Source organism: Chiroxiphia lanceolata, chromosome 10 (genome assembly GCF_009829145.1).
Source record: "Chiroxiphia lanceolata isolate bChiLan1 chromosome 10, bChiLan1.pri, whole genome shotgun sequence".
Classification (NCBI taxonomy): Eukaryota; Metazoa; Chordata; class Aves; order Passeriformes; family Pipridae; genus Chiroxiphia; species Chiroxiphia lanceolata.
The window spans coordinates 9,136,137-9,158,960 of record NC_045646.1 but is presented as its reverse complement, the minus strand read 5'-3'; the positions used below and the strand labels follow the sequence as shown (position 1 = coordinate 9,158,960).

At 62.9% G+C, this 22,824-nt stretch overlaps 3 protein-coding genes across 8 annotated transcripts; 2 read left to right on the top strand and 1 right to left on the bottom strand.

The window, feature by feature from the left end:
• Positions 1-22: 22 nt before the first annotated feature.
• Positions 23-6,211, top strand: FAM131A (family with sequence similarity 131 member A). 2 transcript variants are annotated; one of them, XM_032698478.1, is made up of 6 exons: positions 23-356; positions 1,966-2,090; positions 2,954-3,047; positions 3,291-3,473; positions 3,694-3,822; positions 4,182-6,211. In XM_032698478.1, the coding sequence occupies exons 1-6, from the start codon at positions 326-328 to the stop codon at positions 4,625-4,627; spliced, it is 1,008 nt and encodes a 335-aa protein (XP_032554369.1). In that variant the 5' UTR covers positions 23-325; the 3' UTR covers positions 4,628-6,211. The 2 variants fall into 2 exon arrangements, with proteins under 2 accessions (XP_032554369.1, XP_032554370.1); XM_032698479.1 differs by lacking the exon at positions 23-356 and adding an exon at positions 1,067-1,543.
• Positions 6,212-6,462: 251 nt separating this feature from the next.
• Positions 6,463-8,295, top strand: LOC116791915 (heat shock protein beta-7-like). The gene is made up of 3 exons (XM_032698381.1): positions 6,463-6,604; positions 7,417-7,568; positions 8,107-8,295. Exons 1-3 carry the CDS (start codon positions 6,463-6,465, stop codon positions 8,293-8,295), a joined length of 483 nt encoding a protein of 160 aa, XP_032554272.1.
• A 139-nt stretch (positions 8,296-8,434) lies between these two features.
• CLCN2 (chloride voltage-gated channel 2) lies at positions 8,435-21,856 on the bottom strand. 5 transcript variants are annotated; one of them, XM_032698378.1, is made up of 24 exons: positions 21,525-21,856; positions 16,273-16,417; positions 15,664-15,795; positions 15,421-15,549; positions 14,776-14,909; positions 14,613-14,690; positions 14,425-14,503; positions 13,704-13,829; positions 13,552-13,636; positions 13,335-13,436; positions 13,166-13,250; positions 12,933-13,088; positions 12,455-12,524; positions 12,162-12,272; positions 11,695-11,908; positions 11,464-11,597; positions 11,194-11,345; positions 11,005-11,110; positions 10,863-10,936; positions 10,219-10,269; positions 9,677-9,715; positions 9,358-9,462; positions 9,196-9,282; positions 8,435-9,116 (listed from the first exon to the last, which is right to left on the bottom strand). In XM_032698378.1, the coding sequence occupies exons 2-24, from the start codon at positions 16,415-16,417 to the stop codon at positions 8,910-8,912; spliced, it is 2,601 nt and encodes an 866-aa protein (XP_032554269.1). In that variant the 5' UTR covers positions 21,525-21,856; the 3' UTR covers positions 8,435-8,909. The 5 variants fall into 5 exon arrangements, with proteins under 5 accessions (XP_032554269.1, XP_032554267.1, XP_032554268.1 ...); XM_032698376.1 differs by lacking the exon at positions 21,525-21,856 and adding an exon at positions 20,896-20,979; XM_032698377.1 differs by lacking the exons at positions 10,219-10,269; positions 21,525-21,856 and adding an exon at positions 20,896-20,979.
• Positions 21,857-22,824: the final 968 nt, after the last annotated feature.

The window sequence follows — 22,824 nt, the reverse complement described above, 5'->3', positions numbered from 1 at the left end:
TCCACCTCCTCTTTCTCAGCCTTCCTCCCGCGCATCCTCCTCTTCTCCCATCCTCCTCCTCTTCCTCCTCCTCTTCCTCCCGCCTCCCCCTCTCCCTCCTCTTCCTCCCCCAGTAGTGACGTCTCTGGACGTGCTGCTCCCCGGCCCGGCGCAGACATCACCCGGGGCTCCGGCATCGCTCGGGGCTCCGGTACCGCGACCCGACCCGGCCCGGCAGCGGCTCCGGCGGGGCGCGGGCGCTGCCCGGGGCCGCCCATGCGGCCGGGGGGCGATGCGGGCGGCGCGGAGCCGGCGGTAGTGCCCGCACCGGGGCCCCCCCGGGAGCATGGGCTGCATCGGCTCCAAAACCACAATCGGTGGGTGAGCGGCACCGGGATGCGACCGGGGGCTTGAGGGGTTTGAGGGTCCTAGAGTATGGACGGTGTTTTGGGGATGGAAAGCGGTGTGTGTGCGGGGGCTACTGGGGACGGCGGAGGGGCTGCAATGAGGGTGTCAGAGGCTACCAGGGCTGGGGGATATGGGAAGGTGGAGAGGATGGGGCTTCTGTAGGGGAGCTGAGGGGGGTCTAAGGGATGGAGTGGTGGTGTATGGGGATTGGGGGCTGTGGGATATGGAGAGCTATGGAGGTGGGGGGAATACACAGAGAATTGGGGTATCTAAGTATGGTGAGGGTGCAGAGAACTTGAGGGCTCTGGGGGACTTGGGTACATATAGGGTGATGGGGGCTATAGATGGGTGGGGGTTTGAGAGCTCGAGGTGCTGCTCTGGGGCAGCTGGGTGGTCCAGGGAGGTACAGGGACGTGAGGATGTGTAGGGGTTTGGGGGGTTAGAGGGGCTGGGTTGATGCTCTGGAGGTGCTGGTGGGGGTGCAAGGGGCTTGGGGGATTAGGGTGCTGGTCAGAGTCCTGGGAGGTTACAGGGGTCCTATGAGAGAGATAGAGGTGTTTGGGGGGCTATTGGATGGGCTATGGGGGCTGGCAGGGGTGTGCTGCAGTGTGTGGGGTGCAAAGGGGGTGCTGCAGATGTCTTGGGGGTGTTGCAGGAGGGATGGAGGTGATGGAGGTTGTGGGTGTGATCTGAGGGTGTTCTGGGAGCTGGGTTGGTGGGGGCTAGGACAGTGTTGAGGGTGTTGCAGACGTGCCGGCAGGGCTCTGGGGGTGTTGTTGCTAAGGGGGTAGAGGTGTTGATGCTGGAACGTCACCACAGGGTGCCCCTGCCCACAGCTGAGAGTGGGAGCGATCCTATCAACACTTTCTTTAGGAGCCAGGGTCTACCCTCAGATGTGGGTGGGAGGGAACACTGCTTGCCCCCCCTATATCCCGCTTCATGGCTGGTTTACGTCAGCCAGGCCCACCTCGGTGCAGTGGAAATTAGGCTCTTCAGGGACACTCCATCCCCTTTGGGACTGGCCTGTCCAGGGGGCTGCAGTGACAGGAGACCCTCTCCCTGGGCCAAGTGCTTGGGAGTCAGTGCCTGAGGGTGTGGGCAGTCATCCAGTTGGGGTGCCACTGCCAGGAGGTCATGCTGTTGGAGTGAAGGATGGGTATGTCTATTGCCCCTATTCCTTCTTGCTTCTTTCCTTCCTGCCCCAGAGATGGGGAATTGGAGAGGAGGGTTTTGGAGACAGTGGAGTTGCACCAGCGCCCCGCAGGCATGGCCCAGTGCTGCCTTCCTCCACACACCCAGCCCCTGGCCTGGTCCATGCCCCCAAGCCTGGTCCAGCTGCCCCATCCCTGCTGAAGCAGCTGCCAAGCTCGGACAGGCGCCTGGTCCCCAGTGCCAGGTTGGGGCCCTGCGTTACCGCTGACACAGGTGGAAGAGTTGCCCGGGCATGAGTCACTGGTGCTGCAGCAACGAGTTGTGTCTGGTCTCAGACTAGGCAAGAAGCTACTACTGCAGGGTGGGGGGTTGAGGGGGCTGCTGGGGGGACAGAGGTGCTGAGGTTGGCCCCGGCTCTTCCTGCAGTGGCCGTGGACACGACGCTGTGTGTGGAGTGGAAGGAGGTGAAGGCACTGTCACCATTGAGTGCTGCCCACCCACTGCCCCGGCTGGTGCGCCAGGCCTCCTTCGACAGCCAGGACTTCCTCCAGGTACCCTTGAGCCCAGACATGCCCAGCTGGGGTATCTGTGTGGTGGTACCCCATGGTGGGGCACCCGTCCTGGCCATGGCCCTGCCATCTCGCAGCAGCTCGAGGCTGCTCTGACGTCAGCCGTGAGCCGGGCTGTATCCTGGGAGAAATCAGTCCACGGTGCCTCGTTGCCATGGCAATGCAATTTGTTGCGCGCCTCCAAATCCCACATCGCTTCCCCCGTGGCCATGGGCTCAGGGCCTGGCATGACCGAGATAGCAATGGGGACATGCAGCAGGATGTCCTGGCGTAGTGTGTGCTGCCAGGGAGTGGGTGCTGGGGAATCCGCCTGTGCTGGCCTTGCACGTGCATGTGCACAAGCTGGGGAGTCAGTGGAACCAAGTAGCACAGGGCACACACATGTGTGGGCACACAAGTGTGCAGGTGCACTTGTGTGTACAGCAAGTTCACATGTGTACACAGCAAGGGTGTGCCCCCGTCTCACTCACATTTGCTTGTCTGTGTGTGTGTGTACGTGTGTTTACCTGAGCAGACACGTGCCAGTGTGTGTGCACTGAGCACATCTGTGTGTGCACAGGTAAGAGTGCAGATGTGAGTGTGCACAATGCATGTGCACACAGTGTCAGATCATGGCTGTACAGTGTGGGAGAGTGCACCCAGGCACAGGTGAGTATATCCGCTGCCCTGCATGCAGGGACTGTGACCACCCCTCTGCACACATGTATGTCTGTAACGTGTGCATATGTTACACCCCAGGCACCTCGGGGTGGGCACCAAGTGGGGTTGAGCCCAATTCCTGGAGCATGGGGCTCACAGAAGGGGAGTGGTGCCAGGGTCTGTGACACTGCTGCCCACTCTGGCAGGTCAATGTTGAGGACACTGTCGAGATGCTGCCCAAGTCGCGGCGCGCGCTGACCATCCAGGAGATCGCTGCCCTGGCCCGCTCCTCACTGCACGGTAACTGTTCACACGGGGGTGCGTCTGGGCAAGGGGCTCTCCTGAGATGAGTGGTCTGGGCCTCCTGAGGAGGGCATGGAGGTCAACCCTGTGGAGTTTGGGCGGCTCAAGGGGTCCCTAGTGCCCAAGAGGAGGGCATGGGATTGCCAGGTCTCAGGGGCTGGAGGCGGGGGGTTCTTGGTCCCAGGGCAATGAGCTCTGTGAGGGACACTTGGGGTGCTGACATGGGGACGCATCCCGTAGGCATCTCGCAAGTGGTGAAGGAGCACGTGACGAAGCCGACAGCCATGGCGCAGGGCCGCGTGGCCCACCTCATCGAGTGGAAGGGCTGGTGTAAGCCAGTGGAGTCACCTGCTGCCCTGGAGAGCGCCTTCAGCTCCTACTGCCACCTGAGCGAGGGCGAGCAGGAGGCGCGATTTGCTGCCGGTGGGCACCGTGGGTCATGGCCGGTGGGCATGGTCCTCACTGTGGCCGAGGGCACGGGTGGTGGGACAGGTTGTCCCCATCCGTCCATCCATCCATCCGTCCATCCATCCGTCCATCCATCCATTCACCCATCCATCCACTGGGGGCATAGAGGTGCTGGGGCAGGGGGATTTGGGGGCACCTCCCTGCATGCATTTGACCTGTGCCTGTCCTGTGCCAGGGGTGGCAGAGCAGTTTGCCATCGCTGAGGCCAAGCTGCGAGCCTGGTCCTCGGTGGATGGGGACGACTCCAATGACGAGTCCTATGACGAGGACTTCTTGCCCTCCACAGAGAGCTCCCAGGCCACCGGTAAGTGCCATGGGGAGCAGGCAAGTGGCCCTGCTGCCACTGTGGGTGTCCCACCACTGAGGGTTGAAGGAGCTGCCTGGCACATTCCCCAGCCTGGCCATCTCTACGCAGGGCAGTGCTCCTGCCTGGCACCATGGCAAACAGTGCCCGTGCCAGGGATGGGGAAGCCCTTCAACGTGACACCCTCCCTGGTGCCAGAGCGTGTTTTGCTTTTCTTTTGGTGGTTAACAGTGCATGCAACAATTTGTGGGCAAAGGGGTCATGGGGCTGCTCCCAACCTGCTGGGCACAGGGGAGGGGGCAGCTGACATCTGTGGTGCCCTCAGCCCTGGACTGACCCAATGTCCTGATTCTCCACAGAGCTGTCTGGCACGATGCCCGCCAGCGCGCTGCTGCGAGACCTGCTGCAGGGCCACCTGTGCCAGCTGGGCATGCGGCACGGCTCCTGCGAGCCCGAGAGCGACTCCTCACACACCCTCTCCCCTGAGACTCTCTGCTCCAGCCTCTGCAGCCTGGAGATGGTGTCCCCCTCCGAACTCACTGCCAAACTGCTGGGCTCCCTGGGGGGCGAGGACCTGCTGCTGCCCAAGCTGCCACCCCCAGCCAGCCAAAGTGCCTTGCGGGGCCTGGCACGGCTCCGGTGCCAGGACTCCCTCTACTCTGTGTCCTACCCCAAAGCCTGCCTCTCGCCCGCGGAGGATGAGGTGGTGCTGAGCAAGGACTTCCCTCTGCGCCGGAAAGTCTCCGATGTCGCCTCCTCCGGGGTGGCATCGCTGGAGGAGGAGGAGGACGCCGAAGAGCCCTGATGCCCCCCAGGGTGCCCTGCCTCTCCTGGTGGGGGTCCAGTCCCCCTGCCGAAGCCCTCTGGCCAGACCCCATACTGGGCCAGGGACGGGCCCTGCTGCTGCTCCCCCTCGCTATTCGGGCGCAGGAGGGGCTCGGGGGACCACTGCAGCCCCCCCAGCCAGTGTGCCCCCACTGTGCCCTGGCCCTGCTTGGCCACATCGTTGCCCTCCTGGATTTTTGCATGAGAGCAGGGAAGAGGCACAGGGAAGGGCTCGGGGGGTCCGTCCCCCACCCTGATACCCAGATGTGACCCCCAAAACTAACAAGACTAAATAAGTGGGGCTGGCTGTTCGCATGTTCTCCCCCAAACCACCCTGGGCTCCCCTTTTGGGCACAGGCCCCCACTCCCCCGCCATTGGCATGGCTGAAACTCTCTGAGCATCCCGTGGTGCCCCCACCACCCTGAGCCAGGATGGTGGTGGCCATTTGGGGTGGGAGGGGCTTTTTTCCTCTCTCCCTGGCCAACTTTTATCAGACCGAGTTTTAAACTGTGAACTGCTGCCTCGGTACATGGGGCTGCCAGAGAGACACTGTGGGGGTGCTGGGCGTGCTGGGGGGCTGCGGATGTGCCGTGGTGCTGGGACTTTCTATACTTTTGTACATGCATGGGGCTGGCACAGGAAGACTGCAGGGCCAGGTGGGCATGGGCCCTCAGGATGGTGGCTTTGGATCACCAGGACAGCAGCCCCAAACCAGCCCTTCAGCAAGGGTCTCAGCCCAGCCAGGGCTCCCCAAATCTGCTGTGAGGCAATGCTGGGTGGAGAGAGGGGGTAGGCAGTGGGACTGATGTCCCTGTCCCCAGGTCACTCACCACTAGCAGGGAACCAAGTGCCTACATGAAGGGCAACCAGCTCCCCCCGTCCTGGCTGGGGGTGGCACCCCCACCTCGGGGGCCCCTCAAGCCCATGCCAGGGGTTCCAGGCACGTGGTTTGGGGGAGGAATGCCAGTTTTTGCCAACGCTTGCACGCCCCTTCCCGCATGGCACGTGTTCTTGTAGGGCCACTCTCCCCCTGCATGCTGCTCCTCACTCAGCCCGGCCGTGGTCCCCTGGCCTCTCATCCCAGGGTGCCCCAAGCACCTGCTGCGCCCCTGCTCCTGTGCACCCCCAGCACCCCCACAAGCCTTTGCTGGGCACAGCCCCTGTTCTCCCTCCCTGCCTTGGGGTGCCCATTGTGGGGCTGCCCCCCAACCCCGCCCCTCCATCGCCAAACTGTGAGGGGCTGCAGGGGCCGGCAGGCCTGATGGCGTGCCAATGGGCTCCTTGCCACCCGCTGCCACTCCCTCCCGAGGGCAGCAGATGCTCCCCAGGGTACAGGGATAGGATGGGATGGTGAGTCTGGGGTGCCTGCAGATGGGTGGGGGGCTTTGCTCTGTGTGTGTGTGCATGTGCACACCTGGGAGCGCATGGGCATGTGCACGCATGTGCATATCTGTGGGGCTGCCTGAGCCCCCCACCCCGCTGTGGCGGTACCTGTGGGGTGTCCACACCGTGGCACCCCCTCCTCTATCCTGCCAGGTCTTGAATAAAGTCAATTGTGCGAGCGCTGCGCCGAGAGCCTCTTCTTGCAGGTGGGAGGCACCTCCTCCCCGGGGGGCCAGAGGAGTGACAGGCCAGTGGTGGCAGTGATGTATCCCCCTCCGCGGCCCCATAGGGTGACGGAGGCATCAGGCATCGTCCCTTATCTCGCATTCCTAGGGACAGGGTGCCTAATTATGGGCATCTGGCAGTGGTGTCTGGCGGGTAGCTGGACCCTCCCCACGGCAGGGCTCTGGGGGGTGCGGGCAGCAGGCGCCATGGCATCGCTCAGCTCAGCCGCGGCGTACCATGCCGAGCTCATCAGTGCCTATGGGCACAGCCACGGCGAACCCCGCTTCGAGGGTGACCAGCGGCATGGACCCTTTGGGGCACGGGCACATGAGGTGTTTGGGTATCCAGGTACGAGGGATGGGCAGTGGGGGGCCCTGCTACCCTGGGGAGGGTCCCTCTAAGGGTTATCCACTTACCCTGTGCCTGGGCACAGAGTGGGACTGTCCCCCCTGCACGGGCTGGGGAGGCTGGAAGGGGAACCCTGACTGCCACCCAGGTGCCCCGTGGCTATCTGGATTGTTCCCCAGCCCTCACCCCCCTCAGGTGCTTTTTGCTCTCCCTGTAAGTCCCCAGTACCTCCAGTGTCCTAGCTGTCCCCAGCTACCCACTGTGCTCCCTGCTACCCTCTCCCCAGATATTTCTGAGCCTCCCAGTGTCCCCAGAACTACTCATAGCCTTTTCCAGTCCACCCCAACCATCCCGGCTGCCCTTAAGTCCTCAGCTTCTCTGTGCCCCAGACCCCTTGATTGTTCCCTGTTAGCCAACCCCCCCCCTTTCTTGTACACCCCCAGTAACCCCAATGCCCTCTTCCCCACCAGCCTGCTGCCTCCAGACTTTCCTGGTCATCACCAGTGTTTTCAGCTTCTTGTGCTATTTTCTTGCTGTCTGCAGGTTGTCCAGTGCCCCCAGACCCTACCAGTACCCTCATCCAGACCCCCCATTTCTTTGTTCTACCCCTGGACCACACCAGATCACCCAGTACCCCCCTACCCCGGAATACCCAATTCCCCCTGCAACTACCTCAGCACCTTCAGTGTCCCCAAACTCCCACTGCTGCTGCTACCCCCAGCCCTCCCTCCCCCAGTGTCACCAGACTCTCCCACAGCCTCCCATCCCCGGGCACTGTGCCCCCATGCCCATTAGCCCTCCAATGCCCGCAGAGTCCCCAGGTGCCATGTACCCCTGCAGCCTGGGAACCTGGGTGCGTGCCCAGGGTGACACCTACCAAGTGGTGGCCGACGTCAGCCAGTTTGAGCCCCCTGACATTGTGGTGACCACTTCCAACTGTCATGTCTCCATCCAGGCAGAAAAGGTGAGGCACCCCGAGGGGGCAGCATCCCCTCTCGGCCATGGTACAGTGGGGATCCTGCCCCATGACACCCCTCTCCTGTGGGTGGGGGGATGGGGTGGTAACTGGGGAATGGCCCCTGCTGGCACTGGGGTAATAAATGGGACCTGTGCCCTAGTGATGGGACAACAGGTAGCTCCTGCTCTACTGCACCTCTTGGGCAGTGGGATAACTGGGAACTGTCCTCACTGAGAATGGGGCAACTGGGAACTCCTGCTCCACTGCATTCTCTGCTGAAGGTGGGCAATTGGGAACAGTCCCTGCTGACACTGGAGTTGTTGGAAATCACCTCACAAGACTTGGGCAACTGGTACCTGCTCCCTGCTGGCAATGGGGTAATTGGGAATTGTCCCTGAGTCACTGGGAACTGCCCTGTTGAGTTTCCTGCTGGAGCCAGGGTGACTGGCAGTTGCCCCATTAGTAGCACTGGGTTTAACTGGGGATGTGCTGTGTACCATCATGCCATGCCATATTCCACTGCACCAGTGCTGCCTTCCCACAGGTGGCTGAGGATGGCACTGTCTGTGATACCTTCACCCACAAGTGCCAGCTGCCAGAGGACACGGACCCACTGTCGGTGAGCTGCACCCTCACTGAAGCCGGCACTCTGGTCATCACAGCCCGGCGCCGTGCCGGTGCCCGCCCCGGCCAGCCCCCTCCGCTGCTGTACCGCAGCGAGGCCACGTTGTGAGCGGCACTGGGCAACGAAAGGCTCGTTGCCCCAAGTGATCCCAACCCCAACGCTGTGGTGAGGCTCAGCTGGTGCTCACTGGCTGTGCCCCTCCCTATCCTCAGCTTCTCAGTGCTCTGGCTCTGTTTATAAAGTCCTTTTATTAAATTAATATAAAAATCTCGGTATTTACAGGGGGAGGGGTGCCCAGCAGACAGGAGGCAGGACCCCCCCTTCCCAGCTAGGAGGCGCTGAGGACAGGGGGCAATGCCCACCCCTGTCCCTGCAGGCATCCTGATCTGATGCCCCTCTGCCCCCCGGGCCACCCCAAGCAGGGACACTGTGGTGCCCATAGAGGGGGGTAGGGGTAGTGGCCCTTCCAGGGGGCACAAGGGGCTTCGGAGAGTGCAGAGGTAGCAAAATGGGAAGCCCCAAGAGCTGGCAGGTAGTTGGGGAGCAGGGGCAGGCTGGGGGGCACCCAACCTATCCCCAGCACAAAGAGGGGGCAGCGGCACTGGATTGAGGGTGCCCACTCCTGTGCTGAGCCTGGTGTGAGTGGGCACAGGGCAGGCATTCCCTGGCACCTGCCAGGGGCCCCTGCAGCTTCTGGTGACACAGGTGGGACCTCAAGGGACTCACTGGCCCTTGGGAGTGTCATCATCATCATCGCCCCCAGGACTGGCCTCACGGGGCATGGGGTGGTGCTGGTGGCGGTCCCAGAGCTGGTGCAGGGCTGTGGTGTCGGCATCGCTGGTGCTGGCGGTGCTGTCGCGGAAGCTGGCGAGCGGTGGGCGCACCTTCACTCCCTTGGCCGTCACTGAGCCCTCAATGGCCTTGCGCAGCTGTGGGCACCCCAAAAACGTGGGCAAACAGCTCCAGGTTCTGCTCCATGCCCTTCCAAGTCCCCCACCCCCTGCTCACCTCCTTGAGGGACACCATGCCCACCAGGCGCCCGATGCTGGTGACAAACGCGTGGTCCAAGCCCAGCAGCGAGAAGATGGTGTGGGTCTGCAGGAGGAGCGAGGGCTGAGTTGGTGGTCAGGGGGGGCGTGGGTGGGGGTCTGGGGTGGGGTGTGGGCGCACCTTGTGCAGTGAGGTGTGCTCCACCAGCTGGAAGGGTGCGGGGTCGATCTTGGCGCTGCTAAAGTCCACCAGCTGGTCCAGTTGCTGCTCTTCCCATTCCAGGATCTGGGGGGTTGTGCCATTGGGCAAGATTAGGGGCACGGCTTCCCCCCAGCTGCCAGCTAGGGCCCCCCCATCCTCCCTACACCCAGTGTTATGGAGAAATCTGTGTCATCCACCCCCCACCTCCCCTGCCCACCTCACACCTTGGCACCCTCTTGGGATCTCTGGAGTCCCTGTGGGCAGGTAGGGTCCTACCCACCCCTGCCCACCCCCTCACCTCTGCTGGGGTCATCTTGTCACCCAGGACCATCTCCTCCTGCAAGAGAGGCGTGTTGGAGCAGCCCAGAGGGCAGCAGGCAGTATGCCTGAATGCTGGCTGCAGGCAGGGTATGGGCAGGATACAGGCAGCACATGCAGGCAAGGCGCAGGCAGCATGTGGGCAGGTTGGGGCAGAGCAGGTCAGGTAACGTGATTGGTTAACAGGATACTGGTCACACCCCGATTGGCTCAGATTGGACAAGCCAAGCTCATTATTGATTGGTGGAGAAAATGCAAGGGGTGCCATGATTGGCTGAGCAAAATGGGGCAGGTCCCACGGCCGTGACTGGCTGCAAAGCTCCATGTCCTGATTGGCCAGGAAGGTTTGGGACTGATTGGCTGAACAGAATCGTAACTGTCCGGGATTGGCTGCACAGACACAGGCCTGATATTATTGGCCAGGTAGAATCTTGGCAGGTCCCTGATTGGTTCAAAGAACCCATGCTAGGCTCTGATTGGCTGATAGGAGCTGTGCCCAGGCTGTGATTGGCTGCAGCTTACCACAATGGAAATGCGGACGCGTTTGGCCTTGTGATAGGCTGTGCCCTGGGCCTGGCACCGTGGGAGAGATGGTGGAGTTAGGACAGGGCGTGGGGTGGGGTGGGATGGAATGAGGTGGGATGGGCTGGGATGGGGAGAGATGGGGAGAGATGGGCAGGGATGGGCAGGGATGGGATGGGATGGGATGGGATGGGATGGGATGGGATGGGATGGGATGGGATGGGATGGGACAGGTAGGGATGGGCTAGAATGGGGAGAGATGGGCAGGGATGGGAAGGGAAGGGATGGGCAGGCATTGGCAGAGAAGGGATGGGACAGGCAGGGATGGGTGAGGAGGGGCAGGGATAGGCAGAGATGGGCAGGGAATGGAAGGTGCCAGGGAGGAATGGGTAGGGATGGGGAATGATGGAAAGGAATGGGAAGGGACAGGCAGGGTTGTGCAGGATTGGAAAGGGATGAGACAAGAATAGGGCTGGGAAGGGCTAGGCAGGGCTGGGATGGGCCAGGCAGGGCTGGGCTGGGCCAGGCAGGGTTGGGCAGGGCCAGGCAGGGATGGGTAGGGCCTGGCAGGGATGGGCAGGGCCGGATAGGGATGGACAGGCCTGGAGAGGGCCAGGCAGGGCTGGGTAGGGCCAGGCTCTCACCTCGGTGGGCTCTGCGGTGGAGTTGGCACAGAAGAGGCTCTTGAGGGCGATGCCAGTATGGTCGGCGGCACCAGCTGTGGGTGGGGAGGGGGTGTCAGTGGGGGGACATGGGGGGCCCGGGGTGTGCTGCGTGCAGACTCACCAGGGGGGCTGTCAGCAGGGCTGCTGGGCACCCGCTTCAGTGCCGGCTTCAGGGGCTTGCGGAGGGCAGGGCGCGCAGGGGAGCCTGAGGAGGCCTCTGTGCTGATCTGGGAAGGGAAGGAGTGGTGGGGAGGTGGCAGCAAGGGGCACCCTGTGACTGGACATCCCCCGAGGTGGCTGTGCCCCTCACCTGGAAGCGGATGCTGGAATCGGAGAGCCGGTGCCCATCCTCAGACAGCACCTTCTGCCGCAAGGTCAGGAGCCGGCGCTGGGGGCTGAGCTGGTTGCTGAGCAGGGCCCCCACCTGTGCCCGCTCGATGGAGCCCAGCAGGATCATGGACTCTGCCAGAGGAAGCAAGGGGCAGCATTGACTTTTGATGTCCCCTTTGCCACCCACCCACCATCCTGGCATGTCCCATGGTTGGGGTGGGCACCGGCAGAGCCCCTGCCTGTGTCTCACCGGCTGACTCCACCAGTGGCAGGTTCTTCATCTTGGTGCTGTGCAGGACCTGCTGCAGGTCCCGGTATCTGCAGTTGAGGGTGACATAGCGGATGTCCCGCACCATGATGTCCTCCACCCGCACATTGTATTTCCTGGCCAGGGAGGGTAATGGTGGTCTCAGAGTGATGCAACCCCCTCCCCTTGTGCCTGGTGAGGGGCTTGGAGATGGGACATGGGACAGACACTCACTCGTGGTGGCCCCAGCCCAGCTCAGGGAGGTAGGGTAGCTTCTTGATGCGGATGATGCTGTCGTAGAGGGAGGGCTGGAGGCTCTGGGCCACGGCGTTGGCCAGGATGACAGCAATCATGACGGGCAGGATGTGCGAGATCTGCCCCGTCAGCTCGAAGACAATGACGGCCGTGGACACCGTGTGGGTGACAGCACCCGACAGTGCAGCCGCCCCTGCAGCCACCCCCAGGAGACACAAGAGTGGCTGTCAGGTGTTGCCCACCATGCTGGGTCCCCACCCTGGTTTCCCCCTCTCTAGGTCATTTGCCACACCTGGAGCCCTTGGGACCCCCCAGGGACATCCCCAGTGGTGGTGTCACTCTCAATTCCTGAGGTCAGCACATCAGCCGTGGGGAACCCACCGGCTCCTTTGGAACATCTCCAGGTGATGCCCACCATGGTGTCCCCATTCCAGCCCAGTGCTTACCCACCACAGCGTAGCCCCCTGGCACAATGCGGTAGGTGTTGCTCTCTGTGTGGATGCCATCAGGGAACCAGGCTGCCATGCTCTCCCCCACCAGGCGCCCGAAGGCTGCCCCTGCTCGCAGAGAGGGGCTGGGATCAGGCACAGGGCTCTCCTGGCACTTGACCCAGCCTCATGCCCTCTCCTCTGCATGGTGCTGCCAGGGGAGGGAACACCTGAGGACTTCTGAGGTGCCCAGTATGGTCTGGCAGTGGCTCCCTCCTCCCACCATGCCCATACAAGGTACAGGGTCTCACCAATGACAAAGACAGGCATGAAGGCTCCACAGGGCACTGGGATGGTGGTGGCCAGGGCTGACATCCAGAACTGTGGGGGGAATGCAGATAGACATTAGTTGTCCTGCCTGACCCAGCAGTGCCTCCTGCCCTTGCTGTGACCCGCAGCTGGCTGCTGTGGAGCAGCACATGGGCACCACACCCTGCCATGGGCATGGGCTCCTGCCAGGGGCACCCTGCCAGCTCCTCCTAGGTGGCACCTTGGAGCAACCAGCTAGCACCTCCCTGGTGGCACCTTGGTGGCTCCCCGCCAAGATGTCTTTGATAGTGTGTCAACACCACCCAGCCAACACCTTGGTGGCCTCTGGGAGCAACCACCCAGTGGCTTCCGGTGCCACCTTGCTGGCAACCATCCAGCACCTTCCTGGTGGCATCCAGGAGCTCCTCTCCATAAATTCCTGGTGGTACCTTGGGGTTGACTGGAGCAGGAGGCACCCACCTTCATGAGGATAAAGACGACAAGGGTGACGAAGACGTTGGAGCGGGGATGGCGCCAGGCCTCCAGGATGCCCAAGTATTCGAACTCATCACTGAGCCCCTGCTTGGCCCACGTCTGGTTGTCAAAGAGTGTCACCAGGGTGTCCTTCTGGGTGAGCTGGTGATGGGCAGGGGTCAGCTAGGGCTGCTGGTGGCCCTGGGGTGGGGACCAGTGTGTCACCCCACATTGGGTACCTGGCCAGCCATGAACTGTCCAAAGCCGGGTGGGAAGGTCAGCGTGGAGATGATCAGTGTCACCAGGGCAGGGAAGAGCAGGCGCCTGGCAGGGTGGCACAGGGCAGGGAGTGACTTTGGTGCAGCCTCAGCTGCACCACCCCACTGCTAGGGACTCCTGGTCACCTACTTCTTCATGAGGAAGCGGTTGATGGTCTTCTGACGACGCATGAACTGCACAATTTTGCGGTTGAGGTAGACGAAGAGCGCGCCCCCGAAGCCGCTGGCGATCCTGGGCAGAGCCAAGGGGTGAGCACCCATGTGTCCTACTGCCACCACCAGCACCACCAGCACTGTCACTGCCACCCCCAGAGCCATGGGATGGGTGCTGGGATGGCTGCACTCACCCGATGACAGCGAAGGCAGGCAGCTCCTGCAGGTCGAAGGGGAAGTCGAGACGGAAGCGGGTTTTGAACAGTGCCGTGATTGTCTCTGGGGGATGATGTGGATCAGCAGGGCTGGGTAGGGGACCCCTGTGCCCTCACCCTGCCAGAGGTACCTTCATCCTTGTTCCAGACGGCGAGGACACGGAAGATGAAGGCACTGAAGGTGGCAGCTAAGAAGCCGCGCCAGTAGTTGCGGACAGCGAAGAAGGTGGAGGTGACCTCAATGCTGAAGAGGACACCTGGAATTGGGGGTAAGTGCACAAGGGAGGTGGCGAAACCCAGGCAGGCCCTCAGTGCCTGGCATGCTTCCCACCCCGAGCCCATGCTTGTGCACAGCCCGTGGAGGTCTGGCTGGTCCCACAGACACACTATGGGGCAGTTCAAGAGTTTCCCTGGCAAAGCACACAGCTAGTCCCAGCTGGACATGGCACAGCATCAGTCTACATGAGAGAGAGGGTAGCACAGGGGTGTGGGCAGCAACATGAAGGGTGGCACTGGAGTGGGGTGGGGTGCATACAGATGGACAGAGAGACAGATGGGGTACTGCAGCAGGCAAAGGGCAAGGAAAGAGTTAGACACATCACCAACCTACGGGTAGGGCTCAGCGGGGCTGGAGTGGGGAGCTCCCTGGAGTGCAGGGCAGTAAGGGAGAGGACAAGAGGAGACATTACACCTCTGGGAGGATGGTGCCCGCTCCTCCCATCCTCCTCCCCGCTGAACAGCACTGCCCTCTCCCATGCCAGCTGTCCTGGGGGTCCTGCTTGTCTTGCCAAGTGGACCCTGGTGCCCGTGTGGGAGGTGAGGGGAGTGTGGGCGGGGCCAGGGTGACCCTACCTCCAATGGGGGCAGCGAAACAGCAGCCAACACCGACGGCGCAGGCGGCTGCCAACATTTCAATGTTCCTTGCCTCATTCTGCAGGGGAGACAGGGGTGAGTGGACACTACCTCCGTACTTCTGTCACTGCCAAACCTGCTGGGGGGCATGGGTTTAAGCCCTCCTGGGATCAGCCTGCCTTGCTCACCTCGTAGAAGCCCCCGAAGAGGGAGAGGAAGCGGCTGAGCAGGGCTGCACACATGCTGGCGATGTGGACAAAGGGACCCTGTGAGGACAACAGAGGGAATGAGGACAGTGCCCTCACTCCCCTCCTGGCCCCCTGCCCACCCTGCCCCAGGCACTGCCCTCACCTCCTTGCCCAGGGGCATGCCGCTGCCCAGGGCACATGTCAGCCCGATCACCTTGGCCACAAAGGTCTTGAGGGTGAGGTACTCCTTCAGCACGACGCCCCGCAGGATGGTCTTCATCTCGGGGATGCCTGAGCCTGGCACCATAGAGACAGCCTTGACCCACAGCCATAAAGTGGGGGACAGTGGGGAGACCCTGCTCCACAAATTTTGGGGGGTAATCCTTGATGCTCTGCTACAGGGAGACCCCAGAGACACCTCTCTCCACAGTACAGTTGGCAGCCCCATTACAGTGTAGGGACAGGTCAAGTCATAGCCCTATGTGGACCCCAATCTCCTGGCCCCCAAGGATACACCCCGAAGATCAGATCTTAGCCTTAGGAAGACCCCCAAGACTGCTTGCCTCATAGCCCAGGAGGACACCCATCCCTTAACTCACAGAAGAATTTCTGAAGATGACCTCATCCCCCTTGGAAGATCCCAACTCCATAGCTCAGGATGACAACCAAATCATAGTCCCCAAGGAGACTCTCTGAAGACCAGCCCATAGCCCTAGAAAGACCCCCAGGACCCCCAGGAGGACCCCCAGTGCACTGCCCCAGGGAGTGGACACCCTGTTAGGGTACAGGCAGCCCCCCAGTGCCCTACCCACAGCCTGGGGGGCGAGGATCTGGGTGAAGCCGGCTGAGAAAGTGATGAGCACAGTAGGGTAGGTGACCCAGGCCATGTACTGCAGCAGCACGTTGGTGTCCAGGCCCCCATACATCCACTTCTGAGCTGTGGGAACAACCGGCCAGGTGGGTCATGGGTGGCACAGGACATGGCATGGCCCCAAGGCATGGTCACCCCCTGCCCTGCCCTGGCCCCAGGAGCCCACTGGTGCCCGCTTACCTTGGAGGCAGGTGGCAATGGCAAAGTCCATGGCCCAGCTGACCAGTGCCATGACCAGTCCCAGCAGGATAAGGAAGACCCAGTCCTCGCCCACCTTGGAGATGAGGAACCGCTGGCACTGCAAGGCGCAGACTGCAGACACAAAGGCAGGCTCAGGGCCGGTGCCTCAGGGGTGGGCACACCAGGGTGGTGGGGCCGGGCTGGCAGTGACAGAAATGCTCACAACCGGCAGCACCGATCCAGCACTGCTGGTACTGTCCAGTGCAGGAGCACCCCTGTGCCCAGCCATCACAGCCAGTTGGCTGTGCACAGCCACTCACAGCACCGCCAGGCACGCACCTCCCTCCAGCACGGCCCCCCTGGCACGGCCCCAGGCAGAGGGGCTGGGGGGCCCCAGTCCCTGCGGCGTGCCTGGCTATTTTAGGCCATTGTGTCCCCACTGCCCGGCGGGCAGGTGGCATTGTCCTCGGCGCCAGTGTCCCATGACAGCCAGAGAAACTCTACCCGCCACCACCGTGGTGGGGTGGGCAGCTGTGTCCAGACTGCGCTGCTGTGGGGCTGTGCCCACCTGTGTCCACCTGCTGTGTGTCTTATCCCAGTGACCCTTACCACGACAAGGGGCACAGCGGCCCTGGGTGTACTCCAGCAGCTCGGAGGGCCGGCGGGGCCGGGGGGTGTCCCCCTCCTGCAGCCGCAGCCGGGCTGCCTCATCCTTGGCAAAGGTGCCCAAGTCCTGAGTGTAACGTCCATACATCTGGGAGAGAAGGAGTAGAGAGGGGTGTCATGGGGGGCTGGCCCCCCAGCTCCTGCACTCAAGTGGGGAAGCTGAGTCAAGGGAGCAGTGGGCACACTGGTATGGCCTCCCAACACCGGAGGTGCCAGGTGAGGAAACAGGCAGCCATGGCACCCCCAGGCAAAGGGGCGGTGGTGCCTGTGGGAGTGCCCGCCTGCCCGGCGGGGTGTGGGAAGGAGCCAGGCAGATAAGATGTGTGTGGATCGATGGCGTTTTCCCCATGTGCCCAAAGCAAGCAGCTGAAACGTTGGTACCAGTCCCCGGCCCTGCCCAGGTGCCCCAGGCACAAGGCTGGGCTGGTGAAGGGTGGAGAAGGGCCTCCAGTGATGGGAGCATGGCCAGCTTGGCCAGGAGACTCTCTGAGGGCTGATACTGGGGTTGTGCTGGCGCCCTGCAGGCACCACACCTCAACATTGCTAAGAGCAGGGCTGGGATAATCCCCTGGAGACAGCCTCAGCAGGTCACATGTGACATGAGCTGGCTGGTCTCAGCTGGCAGCAGGGAGGCAGGAGGACAGTGGGAGAGAGGATGTACGCCCAGTTCCAGGTAAGAGGGAGGCACAGCATCAGGCCCAGGGCAGTCCTTGGGTTGTGAGGAGGGAGACTAGGGAGAAAGGGGGTACAAGTGGCTCTGAGCCCACATAGGGGTCACCTTCCCCGCTCCTCGGGTGCATCCTGCCTGGCTGTGGCACATGGCCTAGTCCTGGCAGGGGGGTGGCCCTGGCAGTGCCCCCTGTGCAGGTCAGGAGCTCTTTGTGCCCGTCCTCCCTGCTGAGCCAGGGGCATTTGTCCCGCACTGGCGGGCACTGCCAAGGACTCGGTTGCTTGGTTTCCGCCTCTCTCCCCCCGGCACGACCTGAATGCCAAGCGCCAGAGGTTGGCCCGGCACAAAGGGAGGCTTCAGGGCTGCAGAGGCCCTGCCAGGCTCCCACGTCGGGACAACGTGAGCCCCATGCTGATGGCGTGCCCACCCGCCGTGCTGTGCCAGGGCAGCGCGTGGCTGCCCAGCCAGGACGCAGCCGCCCTCCTTCCCGGCATGGCCCGTGCCGGCACCCGGCGGAGGGGCAACGCCACGGGTGGGCACTGTGCTTGGCACGTGGGCAGCCCAGCCCCGGCTGATGGTGGCAGTGCCCGCCCCGGATGCCTGGGTCCCGTTCACAGCCTCTTGGCCTGCTGGCACGTGCCAGCTCCCTGTGGGGACAGCACAAGGATGCACTTCTCACGGGGCATCGCTCCTGCCCAGGTCGCTTGGGTAGGGAGCAGAAAGCAGCCAGAGCAGCGCCAGGTGGATTCTCTGCTGCCTAATACCCCGGTTGTGCTCAGTGGTGGGAGGGAGGGTAGGGATGTCGGTGGGGAGAGGAGAGTACATTCATTTCCATTGCTGACCCTCTCCTGGCATGGGTTTTCCCCCAAACTACAGCTCAGCATGGGCTCAGTGGCTCCTTGCCCTGTGGAAAAGTGCTGGGGGGGAAAGCACAGCCACCTCGAGGGGCGAAATCCAGCATTGGCTGCCAGAGGAAGACCCTGGCCGTGCATGGGTTCTTGCTTTCAAAGGCTCCCCTTGGGTGAAGCTTGTTTGCTCTGGAAGATGAAATGGGCCAGCACCCCAGGAGTGCTGTCCCCTTGCCAAGCACCCGCCTCCCCCAGCCCCACTGCTGACCCACAGCCAGCCCCAGCCGAGATGGAAGCACCCTCAAGCTTAGTGTCCTCAAACTGGCTCTGTGCCCACCTCCTGGGACTGCGCCAGGGGCTGCCACAGTGCCCCCCAGGTGTTGTGGCATGTGATGGGATGCCCAGTCCTGGGCGGTCCAGCTTGGTTGAGGGTGGTGGGGTTTGCTCCCCACTCTGCCTCACTTTGCAGCCAACCCCACTTGTAACAACAGGGATGAAAACAAAGGGGCTGTGCCACCCTCTGCCACCCCTCTGCCCTGTGCAGGCATGGGGCATGCCATGCCCCACAGGCAGGACATGGGACCCCCAGGGGTGCCTAGAGCTGAGCAGCCACAGCTGCTGTGCCCACAGCCCTGGCATGGCCAGGAAGGCCTGTGGTGGGCTCTCTCCTTCCTCCTCCTCCTCCTCCTCTGCTCGGGTTATTTTTCCACAAAGGCCTTTTGAAACACAAACAGCCCCGGGACTCCAGCCTCCGCCGTGAAGCAGCTGAACAATCACAGTGCTGGGCGGGCAGAGAGCGGGCACAGGGGGGGCTGGCGGGGGGCACTCGGGGACACGGGCACGGGCCAAGGGCGCTATGTCAGTCCCAGGCTCCTGTGCTCTGGGCACTGGCTGTGCCAGAGCCCCCTGGGCATGGCCAGCCCAAGGTGCCCACTATGCCTGGGTGATGCTGTGCCTGGGGCAGGCACTGGCATCTGGTGCTGTCATGTCCCCGTGCCACCCTGTCCCATAGCACTGAGCTTGCCTGGCAGCAGTGCCCACCTCCACATGGTTGATGCCAGCCAACTTTTTCCCCCAAATTTCCCGTAGGGGGGGATATTTAAAGGTGATGGGGGTGGGGGGCTCCTCAGGGCTGGCAGTGGGCAGGCAGAAGCTGGGGAGTGTGTGTCACGCTGCCCGTCTTAGCCGGGCTCTAATCGCCCTGAGCAGCTCGACAAGGAACAAGGGCAGTTTGTCAAGCTTAATCCCCCCACTCCAGGGGCCCTTTGCTTCCAGCCTGGCATGTGGGGGGCACGGGAGCTGACATGTACTCCATCACCCTTGGCATGCCAGGAGTTCCCACAGACACCTGCCCAGTGTGGGAAGCCCAGGGAGGGATGCCACGGCCTGGGGAGACCTTCAGGGCTGGGGCCCAGAGGGCCATGGCCATAGCAGCCCAGGGCTGGTGAAATCTGGTGGGGTAAGGACGTGGGGTGGGGATGGGGCTCTTTGGGCATGGCTGTGCACAACTCTGCAGCCTAACTGTGGTGGCTTGGCTGTGGGCACGGGCAGCAAGAGCTGTCCCCAGGGCTGTCTGGCTCAGACCAGCCCATGCCAGGCTCCAGTTGGATCCTGACCCTCCTGGCAGGTGCTGGCAGAAGCTAGTTGTGGCGCAGATGTACTGGGCAGGGCTGGGCACCTCTCCTGCCCAATACGTGCCCAGGCAGCTCCCAAAATCCAGGTGTGAGGCTATGGGACAGGAGCCCACAACCAGCCTCACCCATGTGCCCCAGGCAATTTCATGAGTCTCACTGAGCCCAGAGGCCATGGGGATGGGCACTATGGAGCACTCTGGGCACGGGTGCTACCCTGCCTGAAGAAAAGAAGGGCAAAGTCTGCCGGTGCTGTGCCTGACTGTCCTGATGCCAGCCCAGCATGCCTGTCCCCTCACGCGCTGCCTGCAGGCTCCTCCACCCCGTGATGCCCGGCTGGGCTGGCCTCTCTGCTCACTCACCATGACCAGGGCCCCGAGGGGGGCAGTCTGGGGCTGGCAGTGGGCAGAGGCACTCCCACAGCTCACCCCTGCACACCTCTGCTCCTGCCCCCAACTGCTCCCTAGCCCAGCCCTGCTGGGTTGTGGAGATGCTGGCACAGCCGGGGCTCCGACAGTGGGCCAGTGTCCCACAGCCACCCGACAGCAGTGGGGAAGGGGTAGCTTGGGTTGGGCACTGAGAGGCACCATCAGACAAGGGGTTTGGGTGCTTGGAAAGGCAATGCAGAGGGTACACAGCACAGCAGTGCCCTGACGCTGCCCCGTGTTCCCATGCCAGGCGGGCAAGGCTCAGTGGGGCCAGCCCTGCTCACAGAAATTGGCTCGGGCTCTTGGCATACTTGGGCAGCTGTGGGCATGGGAACTCTGTGGCCACTCAGTCTCTGCTTCTCTGCCCACCTTTCTGTCACTGCCTCTCCGAATGCTTTTGCCAGGGCAAAGTACCATCTGCCTTGGGCACCATCCCAAGCAGAGGCCAGAGGCCAGAGAAAAGCACCTTTGCCTGTAATGTCTGTAGGCAGTGGAGAGACTGGGGGCACAGCGGAGAAAGAGGGCAGTTCGGGACAGCAGGGCATCCTGGTGCCAGTGGGGAGGCCCCGGAGGAAAAGAAGTTGTAAACATGGGGCTAAGGTTGCAGGCAGAGGAGATACGTTATCTTGGGGGCAGAGGGCCGGGGACATGCAGTGCAGGGGGGTGAGGGGTGCCCGGGCGGTGCCCCTGGGAGCCCTCACAGGGTGGGCATCCTTCCCCAGTGATGAGAGGTTTTGGCGGGGGGTGGTGAAGTGCGTGCGAAAGTCCTGCGCTGGGGGTCAGTGATCAGTTGGGCTCCTGCACAGCTGGCGGGACTGTGGGTGACACCCCAAACTGGAGACAGCACCCCAAACAGGGCACCGCGGAGCTCTGCCGCCCTGAGCAGCGCAGCACCCCTACACCCCCAAATATCCCAGACGCCCCGTCGTGCCCCGTCACGCCCCGCGCCGCAGCGGTGCCCGGTGCCCCCCGGCGCCCCCAGTACTCACCAAGGTCTGCTCATACTGCAGCGCCCGCTGCGCCTCGCTCTCCGAGGCCATGATGCCGCCGCTGCCACCGCCCCGCTCCACGCCGTCCCGGTGCCGGTGCCGCTGCCGGTGCCCGCGGTGGCGGCGGCTCCTCCCGAACCGTGCGGGGCGGGCCCGGGGCACTGCCCGGGGGAGGGATCGGCCGCGCTCCGCCTCCGCCGGCAGCGCCCGGCACCGGCGGCGCCCGGTACCGGCACCGGCAGCGCCCGGGCTATGTCTGGGGATACCCAACCGGGAACTCTGTCCAGCGGCGGGGCCCCTTCCACCCGTGGGCTCTGTCCAGGATTGCACCCGTGGGCTGCCAGTGGGTGCAGGTGAGGGTAAAAGCTGGTGTAGGACGAACACGGGTCCAGCTTCCCCCAGGGACACGTTGTTCCCTCTTCCCAGAGGTACAAGTGGCTGGTGTGGGGCTGGGCACTGGTCCCCTGTGGGTTCTCCCCAGTGAGATGTGGGAGGACCACGCTGGGGCTCCGCAGATAGTCACTGCCAGGCTCATGTCCATGCCTGGCTGGGGGACAGATTTGGGGGGCAGAGTGCCTGAGGTCTGTGGGGACTCACCATCCCAAAGCTGGCAGGGAGCTTGTCCTTACCGTGGTGCTGCTTAGCGTCCCAGGACTGTCAGCCCCCAGGAAGGGAGGTGGGCTCTGCTCTTCCTTGCCGAACCTGCCGGGCAGCAGCAGCTCAGTCCTCTCCAGAGGGGCACACGGGTAGAGCTTGGCACCGGCAATCCTCGGGCAAGGCTCTCCAGCATGGCAGGTTGGCTGCTGGGACCTCCGTCTCACTGCTGCCGCGGGCTCAGGGGCAGCTGGGGCAGCTGGCAGGGCCAAGCTCACCCTCCTCCCTGGGGCACCATATGGCACCTTTGTGGCAAGAACTGGGTGCAGGAAAGACAGAGCTGTGGCACTGCTGGGCTGGTGCTGCGGGATCAGGAACGGGCTAGTTCTCACTGCCCAGGTGCCACCCTCTGGTTTGACGTTGACACCCCCAAGGGTGGGTGACGATGGCTGGGCTGGGGGCTGGAATATACCCTGTGCCAGCCTGGGAGGGTTCATTGCTGGACACAAACCGGTTTGAGGCAGGGAGGTGACAAAATGGGCTGCCCGCTCATTGTATCCCCAGGCACGGAGCTCCCTCTTTGCTCGTCAGCTCCTGGCACTGCCCTGTGGCAGCAGGGACACTCATCCGGAGGGAAAGCCGTGTGCCAGGACACATGCTCTGCCCACTGCTACCAGTGTGCCTGACTATGGACCACCATCACACTGCAAGGCCACCATGGGTGATGCCACCCTGCTGGCATAGACACCTGTGTGGCCATGGATGTGCACAGGGCAGGACACCCAGCTCAGCACACAGGGCTCTGTCCCAGTCCGTTTTCCCCCAGTACCATTCTTCTATTACCCTACCTCTACTCCTGTCTAGCCCAGTGTCACCTTTGGTGCAGGCCCAGCACAGACTAACACTGCCCCACTGCAGCATTGTTGTACCAGTATGCCTTACTGCTGTCCCAGTAGAGCCCAGTGTTACTTTCCCTACAGCCCTGGCACTGTTCCAGCACAGCCCAGTATAGCTCTTGTAACATCCCAGTCATTCTAGTGCATCCATCTCAACACAGCATGGATGTTCCCAGGTACCCCAGTCCTCCAGATTGGGGATGGAAGGGCAGATGGCAGCACTGGGTCTCTCCCATGGGCCCCATGAGGCCTTAGTCCAGTGCAGCTGTACTGAGGTGACTGGAGTTGCGCCGCCCCAGAGCACTCACAGTGGCCTGCTCTGCACTGCCACGAGTGTCTGTGCCCAGCCCCGGGCACCTGGCTGGTTGTGGTGCTGTAGGACAGTATCTCCCTAGGTGGCAGCTGGCTTGTGACCCTGGGCTGGACTTTTTGTGCCATC

Bases quoted from the DNA above. Each gene is read 5' to 3' on its own strand.
- LOC116791915 (XM_032698381.1), top strand. From the start codon at position 6,463: ATGGCATCGCTCAGCTCAGCCGCGGCGTACCATGCCGAGCTCATCAGT. The intron at 6,605-7,416 runs GTACGAGGGATG...CAATGCCCGCAG, and splicing joins TGAGGTGTTTGGGTATCCAG to AGTCCCCAGGTGCCATGTAC. The intron at 7,569-8,106 runs GTGAGGCACCCC...GCCTTCCCACAG, and splicing joins TCTCCATCCAGGCAGAAAAG to GTGGCTGAGGATGGCACTGT.
- FAM131A (XM_032698478.1), top strand. From the start codon at position 326: ATGGGCTGCATCGGCTCCAAAACCACAATCG. The intron at 357-1,965 runs GTGGGTGAGCGG...CTCTTCCTGCAG, and splicing joins CGGCTCCAAAACCACAATCG to TGGCCGTGGACACGACGCTG. The intron at 2,091-2,953 runs GTACCCTTGAGC...CCACTCTGGCAG, and splicing joins ACAGCCAGGACTTCCTCCAG to GTCAATGTTGAGGACACTGT.
- CLCN2 (XM_032698376.1), bottom strand. From the start codon at position 20,946: ATGGCCTCGGAGAGCGAGGCGCAGCGGGCGCTGCAGTATGAGCAGACC. The intron at 13,251-13,334 runs GTAGGTGACCAG...CCACCCTGCCAG, and splicing joins AACCGCTTCCTCATGAAGAA to GCGCCTGCTCTTCCCTGCCC. The intron at 9,716-10,218 runs GTAAGCTGCAGC...CCTCTCTTGCAG, and splicing joins GCGTCCGCATTTCCATTGTG to GAGGAGATGGTCCTGGGTGA.